This window comes from Dermacentor variabilis, chromosome 2, assembly GCF_050947875.1.
Source record: "Dermacentor variabilis isolate Ectoservices chromosome 2, ASM5094787v1, whole genome shotgun sequence".
In the NCBI taxonomy this organism is placed as follows: domain Eukaryota; kingdom Metazoa; phylum Arthropoda; class Arachnida; order Ixodida; family Ixodidae; genus Dermacentor; species Dermacentor variabilis.
Genome location: NC_134569.1, coordinates 235103355 through 235122223, shown reverse-complemented (window position 1 = coordinate 235122223; position 18869 = coordinate 235103355). Strand labels below are relative to the sequence as shown.

The 18869-nt window shown below is 45.8% G+C and overlaps 2 protein-coding genes across 5 annotated transcripts in view; one reads left to right on the top strand and one right to left on the bottom strand.

Annotated features, from left to right (window-relative positions):
- Nucleotides 1-213: 213 nt before the first annotated feature.
- The window catches only part of LOC142573157 (protein-lysine N-trimethyltransferase SMYD5-like), a 73554-nt gene continuing 54898 nt past the window's right edge, over nt 214-18869 (bottom strand). For 2 of the 4 annotated variants that reach the window (XM_075682710.1, XM_075682712.1), the window contains exons 7-10: nt 18497-18553; nt 12129-12223; nt 2803-2873; nt 214-401 (exon numbers count right to left, since the gene is read on the bottom strand). In XM_075682710.1, the coding sequence (XP_075538825.1) occupies nt 287-401; nt 2803-2873; nt 12129-12223; nt 18497-18553 (338 nt within the window). In that variant the 3' untranslated portion in view covers nt 214-286. Of the gene's footprint in view, nt 402-2802; nt 2874-3792; nt 3961-12128; nt 12224-18496; nt 18554-18869 lie in introns of those variants that run through there. The other 2 variants (XM_075682713.1, XM_075682711.1) reach the window with 2 other exon arrangements.
- On the top strand, nt 7060-7641 carry LOC142573363 (uncharacterized). Its single transcript, XM_075683008.1, has one exon. The coding sequence runs from the start codon at nt 7060-7062 to the stop codon at nt 7639-7641; it is 582 nt and encodes a 193-aa protein (XP_075539123.1).

The following is an 18869-nucleotide window of genomic DNA, read 5'->3' as shown; positions in this document are numbered from 1 at the left end:
TTGTGTTTGCTTGTTTACGTTACCTGCTTCAGTTATCTGCTTGTGTTCGCCTTGTAGTTGACTAATTTACCAATCTGTACCTTTATCACTCCTGCTATAACTTTATAATACAGCTGCAGTATGTATAAATAGATAAACACAACATCCTTGAAATCAACTACTGCAAGTCAAAATGATGAGCAGGAATCATCTGAGATGCAAAACCACAACAAACACCTACGTATACGAGTAATATATTCTGCACACTAGATAGTGTCCCAAGAATGTCTGTGGTTATTTACATCCCTCAGGTGCCATTGTCTTCATCACTTTCATCATCCATTTCTTCATCACTTGTCACATCTGGCTGATCAGCTTCTTCGCAACACCTCTTGCAGCGGCACGTGAGCAAGTGGTTTTCTCTGCAAAAAAGAATACAAGTGATGAATTCAAAACATTAGGAGAACTTCTTCAGAAAATTGCTCCTGTGATGTGAAATATTGGAAAATAATTACATTTCTTAAATATACTTTAAACTGGCCATCACATGGCTGACTGACATACTAGTGGAGTTCTACATTTCAGTAAAAAGTATGGAAACACATTGACCTAAGCCAAAACTTTTTGAGTTATATACACTCTAATTATATTCCAAAATTGGCTACTAAAATTGTCAGCTTGAGGCTGCTTTACTGGCAGCAACCGTGGAATATTGGCATATAGTTTAAATACATACCGCTCAGTTAAACTGAGCTCCTGACAAAGCCTATGAGCCAGCGAATATGGATCCCAATTTACTATACTTCCAAGTCTTTCCAGGAGCTGCCAAGCACAACCATGCTTGACCTGTGTTACCGGACTCAATCTATGTGAGCACGACGCAGATGCCGACAGGATGTTGTTGCCATGGAGGAACAAAAAAAAATGGCTGTCACCAACGGTACGCTGAGTCATTGGGACATTTGGTGCTGCTGATAGAATACCATCCTACCATGCAGCGCGGACAACAGCAATACCAAATAGAAGAGAAAATTGTTGTGGTGTGGCTGGCTGTTGTGCCAATAATACAGACAAAAACAGCCTGCTGATTGCCATCGAGCTAGCCTCCAATGCTCACTGCACTGGTGCTTTGGATATCAGACAGTGAGCAAGCACTTTCTAGTAAATAAAAATTCTGCATGGATGCCCATGCTTGTAACTATTTTACTAGTGCTCAATATAAATCAAAACAAGCTTCTGGTGCTTAAACACACAAAATTCGATATTTTTCAGCCATAACTGCACTGATTTTTACCACTGTCGTCTCTATTGCATGGATGTTAAGGCATTTAGTGTGCCCACTAATTGTCAAGCAGCAGTTGAGTCTAGAAGTTTACTGTCTGAGAAGTTCAAACACAATGTTAAACCTTGCTACCGATGTCAATGCTTTGCTTTCTGTATGAATCCGGCAAACTTTTTACTACTACTATCTCATAAACTGCTCCTGCGGCTAGTTCAAATACAACAGACTACTCTCATGGCAAACACCTTCTTAATGTGGGCTGAAGTGCATTTAGTATTCTTTTATGTCCTCTATGTGATGCCAAAGCTGACTGTTACTAGAGCGAAGCACTCAAGCTGATGAACAGACATTCAAAAGAGGAGCCTTCTTCTGACCAGTGCAGAAAACCAAGCTTTGCAGGAGCAGTGTGTAGCACTGAGGTGGATTTGCTGTCTTATAGTGTGATATCTTTAGGTGGCAGTTACGAAAGCAAAATAATCACAACATCTAAGCAATCCATGTTCCCTCCAGATAATACTGCATAAAATCTAAGCTCGCCGAATGCAGCATGGTTACAGAATACCGCATTTACTCAAATCTAGGCCGGCCCCAATTCTAAGACATCCCACAAATGTCCGAAGCCAGAAATAATAAAAAAACTAATCTCGAATGTAGGCCGAACAAATAAAGTGAGGACAGTGCTTACAAAATGAAAACAGCATTTATTTAATATGAACTGGCTGAGCTCTCTCTACGTCATCATCGCTGCTAGCCCAGAACCACATACGCGCTGGCGGACACGCACAAGCTTGCTTCCGCAAGCTCAGACAGTGCAGCACGGCTTGCACGCATCAAAACGAGGCATGATCTCAGTGAACAGCTCCACTCTGTTATCGTGCACTTATTTTTCTTATCACTGCCATCGCCTCATTGTGGCACACGCAAAAGGCATCCTCCGTTGCCCCCTCCAATGACGGACGTTTTTCTCATCGATACCGAAGTCTCACCTGGATTGAATGCTTGACGATGCCTCTGCGGCTAGCACAACTTTTCGTTTGAAAGTTGAACTATAGTGGCATCGCCAGTCTAGTGCCATTACAACAACACCACGCCATGGGCCATGCCGCACGTGCAGAGATGCCGCACTCCGATACGACACAGGTCAAGATAGCGATGTCGATCGTGTACTTCATTGGCTAGTGACACGGCTAACAGTGGCTGTGATACTGACTTTTCTAGACGGTGCTAGCTATGCACCATATTTATCATAATCAATTACAAACTGGCGTGTTTTTTAAAATCCTCGAATCTAAGCCAACCTAGAGCTTGGTATACGATTATTTGAAAAAGACTATCGGCCCAGATACGAATAAATATGGTATATATACAGAAAACAGTCTTACAACTTAGTGACACACGATTAATGCTGACTTCCAATTAAGGTACTTCAGTGATGGAAGCATTGCATGCAAAAGTTCAACGCAGAAACAAGTTCTCCCTCCTCCTGTCATTACAAAATAAAAGATACATCTGATGCATGCCTGTACAGCGTAAGTGCTCACCTGAGCAGCTTGGCTCGACTGTGACGGCTCCTATTCAAGCTGCATTCATCCAGGTAGGAAACGGTGATCTCCTGCACACAATAGTGTGATTCTATTATTGCAATCTAGGGAACGTGGAGTTGCTTGCTAAAGACAATATTTAAAGAAATTGATGGGGAAAGTTGCAACACCCAATTTAATTGATGAATCATTAATTTGCATTACTGAGCTGTTTATCCCATATTTCACTAAAGTCGGAGGTGGTAAAGACACAGGTCTCGAAATTGTGCGTCAAGGAGTGGGGAGGGTCCACAGGATGATGGGATAGTCACATAGCATCCTGATGCATGCCACCAGACTTGTAAAGATCAAGGAAGCTATATCTTTGAGGCTTTAAGGACCAGCATCCAAGCCAACCAGCCGGTTCTTTGAAGGATGATAGCCAACACAGTGCATGGGGCACAGAGAAAGATGAACATGAGCACGAACTCTCCTGATGAGGCATTCCAACTGGTTTCCTGGCGAGCCAGCTGTTTTGTGGCTCAACTCGTAGATGGCACGAAAACTCCTTACTAGCACTTGAAGCTGCACTGCACTACGTCGCCCACACCAACCCATGCGTGGCAAGGCATGTAACGAGCCAAAGAGTGTTTTATTTTGGTTGACTAATCACTCATAGACCCATGGGCATGTTTTCACTGTTGCCTGAATGGCACTGTATACCCCCGCATGCTGTGTCCACTTGTCACGTACGAAAGTTCATAGGATAGTTCCTTGCCTTTAAATGGATGAAAATTTACTGCAGTAAGTGCCAGTGTCATGGTAGCAGCTGTTAATCATATTTTCCACGTCAGTATTGGCGGCAACGAGTTACGGAGTCGCCACCTGTCTGAAGCGCCTCCCTTGCGTAGTATGAGGGATCACGCAGCGCGCTCCTCATAGGTTTTGCTTACGGCACTCAATAACAACACCATGCAGCAGCCCTCCTGGACATTTATGTAGGTACCCTCAAAACGAGGGAAGTTTTTACTGTCGGTACAATAATCTCGGGCAAACTGAAAGCACAGAATCATTTACAGATGCTTTCTTTTTACCGAATACGTACAGTGAACGCCACTGTGCACGGTCGCCGCGATGGAGTCTCTCGAACCGCCTTCTTGCGTGAAAGGTAGGCAAACGCTGAGAGTAAAGAATGTGAAGGATGTTCTTATAGTGGGCTGTCTGTATAACCAAACGGGGCATAACAGATGAAGCCTCAATGCAGCTATCGCACGTGTTCGCAGTGACCGACTGTGCATGTCTGAGCACAATGTTTGGCTTTCGCTGTGAGCGTGTTTTTACACCGTGCCGTGAGCTTCAGGCCGCAGCACATGAGCATTTGACAGCACACTAGCAACCATTGTTGCGTGGACGCTATCAGAACTGTTCAAAAATAATTTTGTTGTAGAGACTTCGATGCCTATGGCGACTGTGATGTGCCGTCATGACGATCCAATCTCTATTCAAGCATGCACGTCCGAGCACAATGTTTGGCTTTCGCTGTGAGCGCGTTTTTGCACCGTGCCGTGAGCTTCAGGCCGCAGCACATGAGCATTTGACAGCACACTAGCAACCATTGTTGCGTGGACGCTGTCAGACCTGTTCAAAAATAATTTCGTTGTAGAGACTTCGATGCCTATGGCGACTGTGATGTGCCGTCATGACGATCCAATCTCTATTCAAGCATGCACGTCCGAGCACAATGTTTGGCTTTCGCTGCGAGTGCGTTTTTGTACCGTGCCGTGAGCCTCAGGCCGCTGCATACAGTCAAACCTCGATATATCGAACACGGATATATCGAATTATTGCGTTTATCGAACACTTTCTATATCGCGTGAAAAATCGCATGCATTTTTAATTTTTTATTTCGAACGGGGCCGGATGCAGAATGGATATATCGAACTCCGCCGCCCCAGACCTAAAGCCCCTTAATTTTTCAAAAGTAGCGCCATTCTTGGATCTTTCCACCACCCCGCTCACCCTGGCGCTTCCTCCTCCACGCCTCCTGTCTCCCCAGCCTCCTCCGCTCCCATATTGGCCAATCTGTGTCACGTGGAAGGAGGCGCCGCGCTTTTGTATATTTTTTCTTTCCAGCGCACTCCGACCTCCATTGTTGGGCCTGCGCGACGAAAGTACGGTAGGCGGACTTACGGAAGGCGTTAGCATAATAGAATGGGTTAGGGCCGAGAACTTAATTGCGATGCCGTGCTGCTGCGCCTTCGGTTGCCGCTACATCCGGCGGGCGCAACGCAAAAAGAAAAGTGTGGGTTCACAGGATCGGGCAGGTTGACTTCGAGGAAGTGGCAAAGAACGCACGACTCCGTGAAGTAAGTGCTACGGCTCCACACAACCTCTTCTTTTGAGCCTAGTTGACACCTTCCACTTCGAAAAAGTGTATGTGTTCATGCTCTGCGTGGTTTTTAGCGCGTTGAAGTTGACTTTTTTCTCGAATGTGCTCTCTTTGTTTCATGTAGTTTCGTCTTGCGGTGAAAGTGCACGCATGTGCAGCTGGCCTGCGACATAGAAGCGACTTTATACTGGGTGTGTTCTGACCTCCACCAGAAGTTAGCACATTCTCGATGATGAAGGCTCACTATGACTTATGGATGCAGTCTTTTAGCTTCGAATGTACGCCCGCGTGTATTGATTTGGTTTGTGGTGATTAACGTTTTTCACCTCCCGAAGCGACTAAAGCTCTGATGGAGGTCGTAGTGCATGGCTCCGGATAACTTTATCTGGGTCGCCAGGGGATGTTTAACGTGCACTTTGATCGCAGAGTCGTACGTGGGCCGGTAAATTCCTTGTTAGCGTTTCATAATTATCGCACGGGCGCGCAGCGCTGCTTTAGAAGTTGACGCCTCAGCGCGATTGCAGTTCTTCAATACATTTTATTTACTAGTTATAACAACGTATCATTATTTCGTACTATTGACGGCGCCTCCAGGGCACCAAAGCTGCAACAGGAGCACCAAAGCTAGAACCAGGGCTGGATGGGGCTCGCCGAAGCCTGTGCATGCCAAGAGAGTATAAGATAGGCTGTCCACTATAGCAGACAGCCGATTTTGTATGCGAACACTCCCTGCGCCCCCTGCTTTATTGTAATGTCACGTGCTCTTCAGAGGCCTCCGTTAGCCGTTACATGTGCCCTCCTGGAGCAGTAATTGTACAAAAAAAACACTCTATCGTCACGATTACCAAAGCACCCCGCAATGAAAAAAGCGACCCTGTTGCCAGGCATCGCTGACCGCAGACAGTCCGAATCTCACGCACCGGCCGAATAAAAGTATCCTGCAGCTACGTAAATGAACCTACGAAACCACGTACACACACTTTCACGCTGTCAAAACCTGAAACTTTGGTAATTACGCGCATGTTTGAGCACACCACGTGCTTGCGTCGTGTTTCAGCAACACGAACTCTCAAGGTGGAGCGCACTTTACGCCTTAAATACGCCTTGAATAATAGTCCTTTTCTCTAGTTCTTCCACAATTCCAACACGACATTCTTAATGCCAGTTACCGACTGACGAAGCAACATCTGTATTGAAAAAACTGCTCCGCAGGGCTCGAACAAGCTTTTCCGCGGATTTCTTCCCGTAGCGTGTTAGCCGCCGTCTGCTGCGGCAGGCCCACCACCGGCGGCGCCACCGTCGAGGCCATGCCGAGCGGAGGAGGAGGGAAGTGAATGGTGCCACTTTGGGAGATTAAGGGGCTTTACCCAGACCAAGTGCGCTCTGTTGATAGGAGGCGAGCTTTCCCGCAACACTCTCGAAGATAGTGGCGGCGCGATGGGCGTTCCAGACAGCTGCCCACATCTCTTGCACCGAGGGCGCCATTTGAACGTAGCGGCATATGCACGCAGCGGCTTGGCGTGGCCGTGGCTTGGCCAGGTTGGCTAGTTTGACGTTAAGGACACGTGCGTCTTGGTGCTGCCGTTTGTGCTACGCCAGTCGTTGTTAGTTTGTGTGTGGCTTAGGCCTGTCGTGGTTGGTGTGATGGCTGCAAACGCGAAGAAGCAGACGTCCCTGACATTTGCTGCGAAATTGGAAGTGATACAGAGCGTTGAAAATGGAGAAAAGAAGTCGAGCGTCACCCAAGCTTTCAACATCCCAAGGAGTACTTTGAGCACTCTGCTGAAAAATAAGAGTGACATAAAGGCCAAGGCGGAACAGAACCAGCACTCAGGCGCGCGGCGGGTGCGCAAAGCTACCTTTGAAGACGTCGAGAAGGCGCTGTACAAATGGTTTATCGACATAAGGGCCCGGAATATTCCTTTATCGGGACCAATGCTACAGCAGAAGGCCAAGAACTTTGCGTTCATTCTCGGCGCCGAGAAGTTCACTGCTTTCGGCATGCGGGTTTCATGACCCGCATTGAAGAAGCTTCAGAGGAAGCAACTGAAGATTTGACGTTGGATGGCACAGAGGAAGAATGTCAGCTTGAAGAAACCTGGAGCCAGTTTGAGCGCTTTGTCGGTGCTGAGCCACACAGCATGTGCATTGAGGACTTCGTTGGCGGTGACGACAGCACTGGAACAGTGGCGGAGTTAACAGACGTGGAGATCGCTGCAGAAGTGACTGCTGAGCGGCCAAACGAAGACGCTGCCGAGGCTGATCCAGCAAGTGCTGATGTTGGCCCACTCCCGACTGCAACTGAGGCTGTAGCTGCTTTGGCCATTGTACGCCGCTACTGCGGCGCAATAGAAGGCACTGGACTGTCTCTTGTGGACCGTTTGGACTATGTTGAGGACGCCGTGGTCAAGCACGCAGTTGCCAATATCAAGCAGGCTACACTGCTTCAGTACTTTCAGCGAACGAAATAAATACTTTGTTTGAAGCTTCATTTGAGTATCTATTGCGCCACGATTGGTTCATTGATTGATATGTGCTAGTTTTTGACACGTTTTCTATGTGATTTTATATACCGAATTCTGGCTATATCGAATTATTTTGCGATCACCGCGCTCTTCGATATATTGAGGTTCGACTGTATGGGCATTTGACAGCACACTAGCAACCATTGTTGCGTAGACGCTATCAGAACTGTTAAAAAATAATTTCGTTGTAGAGACTTCGATGCCTATGATGGCGACTGTAATGTGCCGTCATGACGATCCAATCTCATTTTGTCTGCTAAATTCTTGGACATTTCAATACTATTTCTCAAGTTGCGTCGCACTGTATGTTTATCCGTCTTCTCAGCATGCGATTTCCCTCTGCTTCTTTTTCATAATCCAGTGCATTAATTCTTCATACCACAAACATGACCATATATGCCATGCCTTTCTTTAATGTGTGTTTTACCGCTCCCTCTCCAGTCCAGTGAACTTGCCAGTATGTAGCATCAACAATTAAGTCCATAGACCAAACCATCATGACATTAGCCGGACAGCGGGCGCGGGCGAGCGTCTTGGTGTGCGTTTTCTGCTACTCACTGAACATCGCGCAGTCCCGGCGCCGTAGCAGAAATATTCCTCGCGTCAGTGCTTGCTGCATACCCGAATTGTAGCCAATGACCGTTTACTGGTTCTAAATTTCGCGAGCCAAGCTTCACGCAGCTGCTTGTCCTGCGGCTACGTGTGAATAAGGCTGACACCGGGCTTCACTGCGTACATCCGGCACTGCGGAACCGAGCAGTAGCTTACCACGCTGCACACCTCCAAAGGTAGCCACTACCTATTCCAGCACTTTCATATGTTGTCAAGCAGACACCCAAGGTGGTAAAGCCTCACCACTTAATCAGAACTGTGGCACAGGTAGGACTTTAAACTTTTGTTTTCAGCTTGCTTCGGCGCTTTTGAAACAGCCAACGTGGCTGCCGTGTCAAAGTGCCCTGTCCCTGTCAAAGTGCCCTGTCCCTGTCCCCCTTGTGCCCTGTCACGCCAACGGTAGTGCCAGCTTTTCCAGTGGTGGAGCGCGACCCCAATACCTTTACTGAAGTTAAATTTGGTAGTAATAAACTAAAATGAAAAGCAATAAACAACTGCCTCGCATTTGCCAGCATTCATAATATCACTCTGAGAAAAAATCTGATATGGCTTTGCTTACTTGTGCGTGCTTCCGTATCTTGTCTGTGCTCATGAGCTGAAACTCGTGGCATGCTTCCACTTGTGTCATGGCATGCTTCAGCTGGCATGCTATACATGATGCGAGTCATGCGACCAGGCTAACATGTCGAGCTACAATTAAAGCTTCCATGTGGGTTTGCCATGCACAACACCACTTGTTTTGGCGACTGGTGGCAGCAGTGCTCTAAAATTAGTGAAAGCACACCGCAGGCCTCCGGAACATGAGCACACTTTTGCTTTATCCTGGACCGTTGCTTAAAACAACTGCCATTTTATTGAAGTGATGCTACTGGCAGCCAGAATGAGCAGACTGGCACCAACGTACCAAGCATTTCATATTGCTTTCTACTTAACTTTGTCCTCACAGTGGCAGCTGAAAAAGGCACTAATGCTTCAAGCAATGGCAATGGCAAAAGCAGGCCATTTGGCCACCTAATATTTTTTTTAGCTGCAAGCGTTCTCAACACGTTTGTTTTTCGACTTGAACGCTGTGCAACGTGCACATTTGATGCCAACAGCTAGGAGAGGAAGAAGAGGAGAGAGGAGGAGGAAGTGCCTTGAAAAGCCACGAAGAAGAGAGGAGGTGAGTGGAGGCAGAGAGCAGAGTGCAATACTGGGCACCTTTAATCACTGGGCCATTAGTTGCACCAAATGCATCGCTAGATAAGAGTGTCGGTGCTCCTGTCTATTTTACACCATGGCATGAGGGTCCGTGTGAACAAAAGGTGCAGGCTCACAAATATGGCAAAAGTTTCGTGACTGTCCAAAGTGGATTAAGGGAGTTGCATCCAGTGATTGAGAACATTCGTGACCTGCACTCTAACGGTAAGAGGAGGCGACTGCCGCAGGCCATGAGATGCTCTTGTCCTTGTTGCCATTTGGCAAGGACAGCACCAATCCTGTGTCCATTGGTATAGGTTTGAACTACAGTGATGCCAAAAGGTCTAAATACGCCAAGGTGAGTGGGGTGATGAGCAACCCGGCAAATATGCAAAAGAGCGTCTAGTCCAGGACTCCATGAAAATAAGATGCTTAAAGGATGGGTAACAACAGCAAAACTCTTGACAGAACATAGGAATACGGTCCAAGACTCTGGACGTCTTTGGCCAAATGCAGCAAAGGGAAATATTTCACGCACAAATGTTGTCCTGGTCAGATTGGACATGAGAAGCGCACACAATGTGACCAAGAATGCTGATTTGAAGAGTTCGAAGGAAGGCTAGCTCAGCAGGAAAACACCAATAACAGCTGGCAGGTGGTTCGAGTGCCTCTCAAGTAAATGTAAAAAAAAAAGAACATCTAGACAACAAAGGCATCTGGGTCATTTTTAGCAATGAAAGAGCGAGTTGACCATCTTTTTAGATGTGGCTGGTACACTAGCCAAGCCAAAAGGCATAACTCAACTGGAAAATGTGGTCGTTTTGCAGTAAGGGTTTCAGCAAAAATCAGCCAGTATATATCTTGTGTGGATGATGATGCATGAGAGGTAGGTCGACTTATGAAGACAGCTGATGGCATAATCAATCAGCGGCAGAAGGTAGACGTCCTTCTATGCAACTTTTCTCAAGTGACGGTAGTCGACGCATAGGTGCCAGTGGCCAGCCTTCTTCGTTAATATAACAAGTGATTCCAAGGGACTGGGCATCACCTAGGAGGAGGTTACACATAATCATCTTGTCCAAACTGTCACCAGATGAACTGCATGAGGTGGAGGCTGTAGCAATGAATTTTAATCATCAACAGCAAATGCAGAAACTGCTCACTCATATATAGAAGAGAGGCTGGTCAGGATAATTTGTGCACACGAGCTGAAGTTCAAGATGGGCGGGGACACTTCGTTGTCAGTCACAGTGAGAAGGCTGTTGGAGAGTGGTGATACTCCAGCCTAATAGAACACCTACAGCTAGAGTGAAGGTGTAATCACCATTGAGTATAGAAGCAGAGGATGTCAAACTGACATGCTTAACAGCTTCAGGTGGCAGTCAAGCTTAATCAATGGAGCACAGATGCAGTTTACGTGGCCCAGAGTGTCAGCGTACACTGGTTTCATAATCAGTAAAGATAGAATGAGCAGATAGGAAGTCAAGGCCGAGGAAGACTTCATGCGAGCACTGCTTAAGCCCAGCAAGTAATACAGTCAAGCTGCAGTCAGTGGTACTTATGCACGCTGAGCAGATCCAAAGGGCAAGAAGTTTTTTTTATTTTTATTTTATTTATAGTACCTACAGCAGTCCAAAGCTGGCAGGGGCCAAGCAGCCTGAGATGAGCACTTGTTTTTATGGCTTCGGTAAGCTTACGTGTGCTCTCCTCGTTCATCATGAGTCAGCAGCTTTTTCGGCTGGAGCATCTTGGCAGAAAGTTTTGGCGAGTCTACTAGGTGCGAATCACTGCGTCGCAAGATGCTGATGCACGCAGAGTTGGTAGCATTCGAGCGACCGTACGTTGTCATTCAACGAAACATTGTTTTCCTTTGCGAAACCGAAATGAAACCGAGCTTGTGGGTGACACTGGAATACGATGCCAGCTGAGAGAAGCAAGATGCTCACTTCATGCTGCCTGCAGCCGAGAACAGCGGCACATTTGAGTTATCGCCTGTTAAAAGCATGCAGTATGCTTCCAACAGCACTAAGTCACACGTGCTTTGGAGCAAATAGGTGGAGATGCCTATCGCAATAGCGTTGGTGGCGATAGCTGTGAATGCGGCGTGCGATAATCTAGGAGGAGATTTGCTGGCACCAGAATAGGAAGCTGAGTGCACATTGGTGTCTTCATGTGAGATAAACGGGCGAGTACTGCAGGGAAGCTGCTGTGGCAGACGACTATGTACTGTTCTCGATTGCATGTGCCTCTTGCCTTTTCCTGTTTACATGGGACCTAGTAAGCGGAAAATGTACCATAACATTGCAGTTTGGCGATGAATGTTGCTGCCGAGAGATTGTGTTCTCTGGGAATGTATGAACTGGTAAAAAAGAAGCATAACTGTATTAGGACATTCCTTTGTGTTCTCGATCGTGAACATTGGCGCCGGGAAATCATACGTAACAGGATTCTACCAACGAAGTTCTACTGTAGTCTTTCCCATTTTTTAGAGCTTCGTTCAGTCAGCTTTATTGCTTTCCTCATGCATATATTGCCTTCAGGGCAATAGGTACAGCAGTTGGTAGTCAGTAGTGCATCTGTGTCCACTCCCTTGTTCTATTTTTCATGCTGTGTTTTACATGAGATCGCAAAGATAGCCATACCTCTCCTGGTTGGATGTCACGAAGAGCCACCAAGCTGAGGACATAGTTGTTGTCGGGGAACGATGACTCAGCATTGGGAATACAGCTGTGAGAGCCTGACAAAAAGAAAAAAGAAATACATTCAGGACATTACACCTAGCTTGTTCGATGAACACAACACTCTATGTGCGTCTGGTGATGTGCTCTTCCTGTGTTTGATTCCTGTCGTGATAATGTGCCAAATACAATCTCCTTTCAGTTGTTTCTCATTTAGAAGCTCCTCACTAGGTCAGACTTCTATTTCCTAATGGCATTGCACACACATCAAATGATGCAAATGAACCTTCTTTTTTTTGCCTAAAGAACTTCACACAAGCTTTATATTTAACTTTGTTTAGAAATGACCAAATATTTGGTTACTTGATTCAATACTCAAAGGTGTCTTTTTTTAGTAAATATTGGTATTACATTCTAGTTTGAATTTTCCCCATATTAAAACCCACCTAAAAAAAATACACCAAGGAGCACACTGGGTGCAGTTAGGGCAAGCGCTTCAACTTTGCCCGTGGCACCTACAGAACTTTTAGTTCAGCAAGGACAGAATATCATAGCAAAGAGCTTACTCCAACAGTCGTCCTTAATATGGATTTACAGAAACTGAAGGAAACCCTGGAATGTGTAATTTGCTACCAAGTTGCGGCATACAGCGGCAGGGATACAGCAAAACTTGTCACCTTGCCATGAAACACAGCACTTAAGGATAGGACAATGAACTATGTCTATATATATATACAGTCGAACCCACTTATAACAATATTCTGGTGCCACAAAAATTCCATTGTTATAACCGATAATTATTATAACCAGGTTGCATGAAAAAATCAAAATAGGTGGATGGCTGAGCTGTTATGAAAAGACTATAATGGTGGGGAGGCCTGTGCCCCTCCCCACCAGCTTCCTCCATCCAGCTGCTGATTGTGTTCGCTCGTTTAAGTGCTTCCTGGGTGCTCTGATCGCATGTAACAAGCCGTGGCTGTCGACGTTAAAGAATGGCACTGCTACGACAACTGCAAAGGGGTGTCATGGGTGGCAAGCGATATGCGAGTACCACCGAGGCATTGCTTTGGCAGTCCCAAAAGGGGCCATTTAAAAATTGCGAGAACGCTGCCACAGCAGCCTGTCAGCTTAAGAAATCCGGAAGAAGTGCTGAGGTGAGATCGCCACAAGCATCTGGACACGTACTTCTCATTAGCTTGCATGAGAAAATCCTACGTCCCTTAGCCTTGCATGCTTTACGCGAAGCTTGCAGACATCCTTCTCCAAGGCATCCAGGTGCTCCATGTAGTGCTGCGGAAAGTTCCTCGTGAAAATGAAGCCCCGGAGCGACTGAATCATCTGCCGGGCCTCCTGTAAGGACAACGTTGAGTCAACCTGCCCTACCGCATCATCGCTGTTGTCGTCGCCGTCGCTATCCGATGCAAGCACGTTCGCGACGATCACCTGATCGGGCAGCCTGCCCTACCGCGTCATCGCTGCCATAACTATCTTATGCAAGTACGGTCATGACGATCGCCTCACTTAGTTGCCAAATCTACAGCCGTGCGTTATCTTTCACCGGCAACCTCGTGCACTGCCGATGATCAGTGGGCAAATCAGCCACGAGAAACCGTGTGGCCAGGAATGATTTCGACGCAAACAACGAAGAGCAACGCGAGCAATTAAGCTGTTCGCAGAACTGCGCTGAATGAGGAGCCAGCGAGCAACATGCGAGCAACCTGCAAGCAGCGCAGTAGGCGCTGTCCATTCGTATTTCGGAAGGTGGGGCGGCTTTAGCTGTGGGTGCAGCCGAGCTGTGCACGGAACCAATTCATGTTCAGAGGGGGGGGGGGGGGGGCAAGGCCGATGGGAGAGAGACACGCAGAGATGGCTAGAAAATGAGCGCGCAGCGGCTGTTGGAGCAGTGGCTCATCATGCAGCGGCTCGAATTTCTCGTTTTCTTTTTTTCTTTTCAAGGATTTGGCATTTTACTACCTTTTGGCTTGGACACCCAGCAGCCAAACTGCATCGTTATAACCTTTGCCGCAACTAGAAACTTTCATCACTGACTACATTCCAAGTTTCCACACTCGATCGGTTGAAGAAAACTGGTCAATATTCAAAGAGAAAGCCAACTCCTTAATTAACCGGTACATCCTGCAAAAACGTATTTATTCTAATTCTCGCGCACCCTGGTTCAACTCGCGTCTTAAACGTTTACTGAACAAAAAGAAAAGGCTTTTCCGACGAGCAAAATTAACTGGCAATCATGATCGTTGGAATGCTTACACACTAGCACTGAGCGACTACAAGAATGCTGTAGCAGAGTCCAAAACAACATTTTATGAGCACACGTTGCCTTCTTTTTTGAAAGACAACCCACAGAAATTTTGGAGTGTGGTCAACGGTAAAAAATCTAGTGCCATTGAGCTGTGTGACCTTAACATCGAACCTGTCGATCGGAGTGTCTGTTGTGAAGTGTTGAATGACGCGTTCATCTCTGTATTTTCGGATTCTGTGCTGTGCGCAAGCGCTGTTTTTCCTGATGTGCATTATTTTCCAATGCTTCCTATTACCATTGACTTTGATGGCGTTGTAAAGTTGATACAGACCTCAAAAGTTTCTGCATGCAGTGGAGTAGATGGTATCAACACGAAATTTCTTAAGGGAACTATTACTTATTCATCTATAATTCTGAGCGAAATCTTTGCTCAGTCACTTCAAACCACCATCCTTCCGAATGATTGGAAGGCAGGGATGGTGATTCCCATACATAAGTCTGGCAGTCGGTACTCCCCACTAAATTACAGACCTATATCCCTAACCAGCGTTCCCTGCAAATTAATGGAGCACATAATTTACTCACAACTGGTTTCATTTCTCGAGTCAAACCTATTTTTTACCCCCTACCAACATGGATTTAGAAAATACTATTCCTGCGAAACACAGCTTTTGTCATTCACTAATGATTTATTCCAGGCGATGGATGCTAACATTATTATTGACTGCATTTTTTTAGACTTCGCCAAAGCATTTGATACTGTTTCACACGAATTACTTTTAACCAAATTAAGTAACCTCAACATTGATCCTAACGTGCTTGCTTGGATCAAGTGTTTTTTGTCTAACCGTTCCCAATTTGTTTATGCTAACGAATACTTCTCTTGCACTGGTCGAGTAACCTCCGGTGTACCGCAAGGCTCGGTTCTAGGACCATTATTATTTCTAATTTATATTAATGACCTCCCAGACCAAATTAAATCATCAATTAAGTTATTCGCCGATGACTGTGTTCTCTATCGTGTCATTTCTAACTCTGGCGACTGCGATACTCTTCAATCAGACATTGGCATAGTAACATCATGGTGTGCTAGATCCCAAATGAAGCTCAATTCTAATAAATGTAAGGCGATGCGTGTGTCCCGTGTTGTAAGAAATACCACCCTTCCTACGTACAATATTAACAACATACCTGTAGAAAATGTATCATCATATAAATATCTTGGTATCTACATTACGCACAATCTTACATGGAATATTCATATAAATTACATTTACGGTAACGCTAATCGCATGCTTGGGTTTTTACGGCGTAATTTTTCATCGGCATCTGTAGCTGTCAAGTTATTTCTGTACAAATCCTTAGTGAGGCCTAAACTTGAATATGCATGCTCCATTTTCGACCCTTCTACTCTAAAGCTAAAGAACACCATCGAATCCATTCAAAACCGAGCTGCTCGTTTTATTCTTTCGAATTATTCTCGTCATGCAAGTGTCTCATCAATGAAACTAACCCTTGACTTGCCTAACCTAGAGTTACGTCGTAAATACTTTCGCCTATGCCTTTTTCACAAGATCTATTACTCTAACGAAACACTTAAGGATGAACTAATCTCCCCTCCATCATACATATCGTCACGCACGGATCATCGTTTTAAGGTTGAAGTCCCAACTTGTCGCACGAACGTTTATTTTGATTCCTTTATACCAAGAACGACGAATGACTGGAACCGCCTCCCTGCCTCCGTCACTGCCATTTCTGACGCCACAAACTTCAAGAATATTGTTAACGAATATGTTTGTACTAATCACCACTCCTCTCTGTAATGCCTCCGGGCCTTGAGAGTATGACAATAAATAAATAAATAAACCTATAATGCGGCATCGGGGCATTGTAGTAAGCGAGTTATTTCACCATGAAAAACATACAAAAGTTGACAATGCAGCAGCTTCTCACTGTTGTAATGGATATGTTGTTAAAACCGGTATCGTTATAAGTGTGTTCCACTGTGTATGTATGTATGTATGTATGTATGTATGTATGTATGTATGTATGTATGTATGTATGTATGTATGTATGTATGTATGTACATACACACACAACAGCTGGAAGCTCTGAAAATAGGTTCACACAAACTGTTTCACAATTTCTTTTTAATAGCACAGTCGAACCAGGCTATATCGAACTCATAAAGAAACGCTTATCAGTTTGATATAGAGCATAATTCGATATGAGCCTGCTAAATAATTGGATGTCATAAAAGCACATACCATTTATAAAATCACTTTATTGAAGCAATTAGCTTAGTTTCACATGAAATAGTCCTGCATTTTCTTCTGCTTGGGCAATTTCGCTGCCTGTGACGCATGCACTTCTGCACATTGTCTAAGGAGTCGGAGCAGCTGAGGCCGCAACCTTCCGCATTCGCGCAAAAGCACTGGACTAGTGCGAGCGCGCCAATCACTTTGGAGGACGTGGGCAAAGGACCATCGCTGCTTTGCTCATTGTGCCCCATTTCACTTTTGCTTGGTGCAATGTCGGCAATGTAGTCTTCGTTTTCGGGCTCTCCCGTGGTCGCGACACCATCATTTGCACTCACAAACTCGTACACCATTGATTCGTCAACAGCTTCCCGGAAATTCTGACAGCTCGATCCAAACTTCGGCAACACTGGCAACGACTTCATTGCATTCATCAGTCAACACCGAGCACGGAGAAGCCGGCATGGCTGAAGCAATTTCGGATGAACCACTCGTATACGGCCGTGCATACGCGTCGGGTGCCAGGTCGCGAGTTTGGCTGCTTTAGCCCTAATCTCCCCATATTCTTCAAGATCATGCTGAGAGTGCTCCTCGGAATCTTGCACACTGCGGGGATATCCGACTTGTCACTGCTTTCGACCCTATTTATGATTTCGAGCTTCACGACGAAAGGCGAATTCTGCCACTTCATCACGGCAACAGTGCCGGAGAAGGCCCACACGACACACACACAATTAAGCAGAAAAGCAGCGCGACAACTCGCACTTTCACCATCAAGCACGACGAGGGCACAAGAGCCTCTGATTGGCTGTCTGAGCAAGCGCTGTGGGTGGGCCAGGATCATTTTTTGAAGGGGGGTGTCGACGGCTCGCTCAACGCAGCGCAGTCACAGTAGGGAGACCGGTTGGATGGAGCCGCGCCACCGGGTTTACCCGCCACCGCGAGGGAAAGCCAACCTGTGGGGGCATTTTTCCGCAGCTTGACGTTCGATATATCGGGAGTCGCTGCTACTTTTGTTCGATGTAAGCGGAATTTTTGTTAATTATACTCATTGTAACTATACCTTGTCCAGAAATTGTTCGATATATAGAATAATTCGATGTAAACGGGTTCAATATAGTCGGGTTCGACTGTACTCTTACTGAACTTGCTTTTCAAAATTTCTTTGAAACAGCATTGCACAAAAAATTAACATGACGCTGCATACTTGTGGTTAAGGCAGTCAAGTCCTACTTTATGGCCCCACCCTTATATGCTAGAAGTACACAGTCGCAGTCCTAATAAGCGTGTCTCAGTGTAGTCAGTTTCTTGAAGTCAGCTTCGTCGCAGTACAGCTGTGTTCTGTGGTAAAGCATGTGCAAAATATTGTGGCAAAACATATTAAGCGTGTAGAGGCCACGGAACATAGTACATGTCCCCTAATTAGCATACACGCATGCGCCATCTTTGGTCAGAGTATGAGTGCTGAGACGTCTAATAACTCTACTAGCAGCCCTTCAGTGCTGTTTCTAATGGTGCTGTGGCAATTTGCGACCTTCGGCACTGTAATGTTCCCCGGTTGTCAAGTTTTTTTTTCTTTCCGTGGCCCCTTGAAAACTGTATCAACAAGATTCCAGTGTACATGCTCCCTTCAGTTTTTCTCGGCACAACCACAGTTTCTGATTCCAATACTGAAGGCAAATAGCAATGTAAAGCTAAATCTCAGTACTGGTTTCAGCTTTCAGTAAATAGAAACCTCCAGTTTCTTTACCACAGTACCAAAAAAAAAAACACTGATGAGTTGGAAGCACTTAAACATGACCGAAACTCACACAGGCTTTGAAGAGGGAAGAGCCCAACACCTTCATTGTTTAGGAATGCACCCGACTCTGAAAAAAAAATAAAAGGCATGTGTTAATTAGCTCTATATGATTGCAGTGCCATAGAAGTTACTATGAAAAGAATGTTTGCCAAGCTTGCTAGAAGAGATCTTTCAACTGGCTGATTTCTCCATGTATTTTTTTACCCTTTCGCTACTCAGGCCAGGGCTGTAGGCACCAATGGTGTGTTAGCAGACCAGAGTGGCATTCTCAAACAATCACTTTCGGGGGTACAATCACTTTTACAAGACTGCATGACTCGGCAGCATATGCTATAGCTTACTGCATGCCTGGTACTGTGCGAGGCTCACTATCTTTACACAGT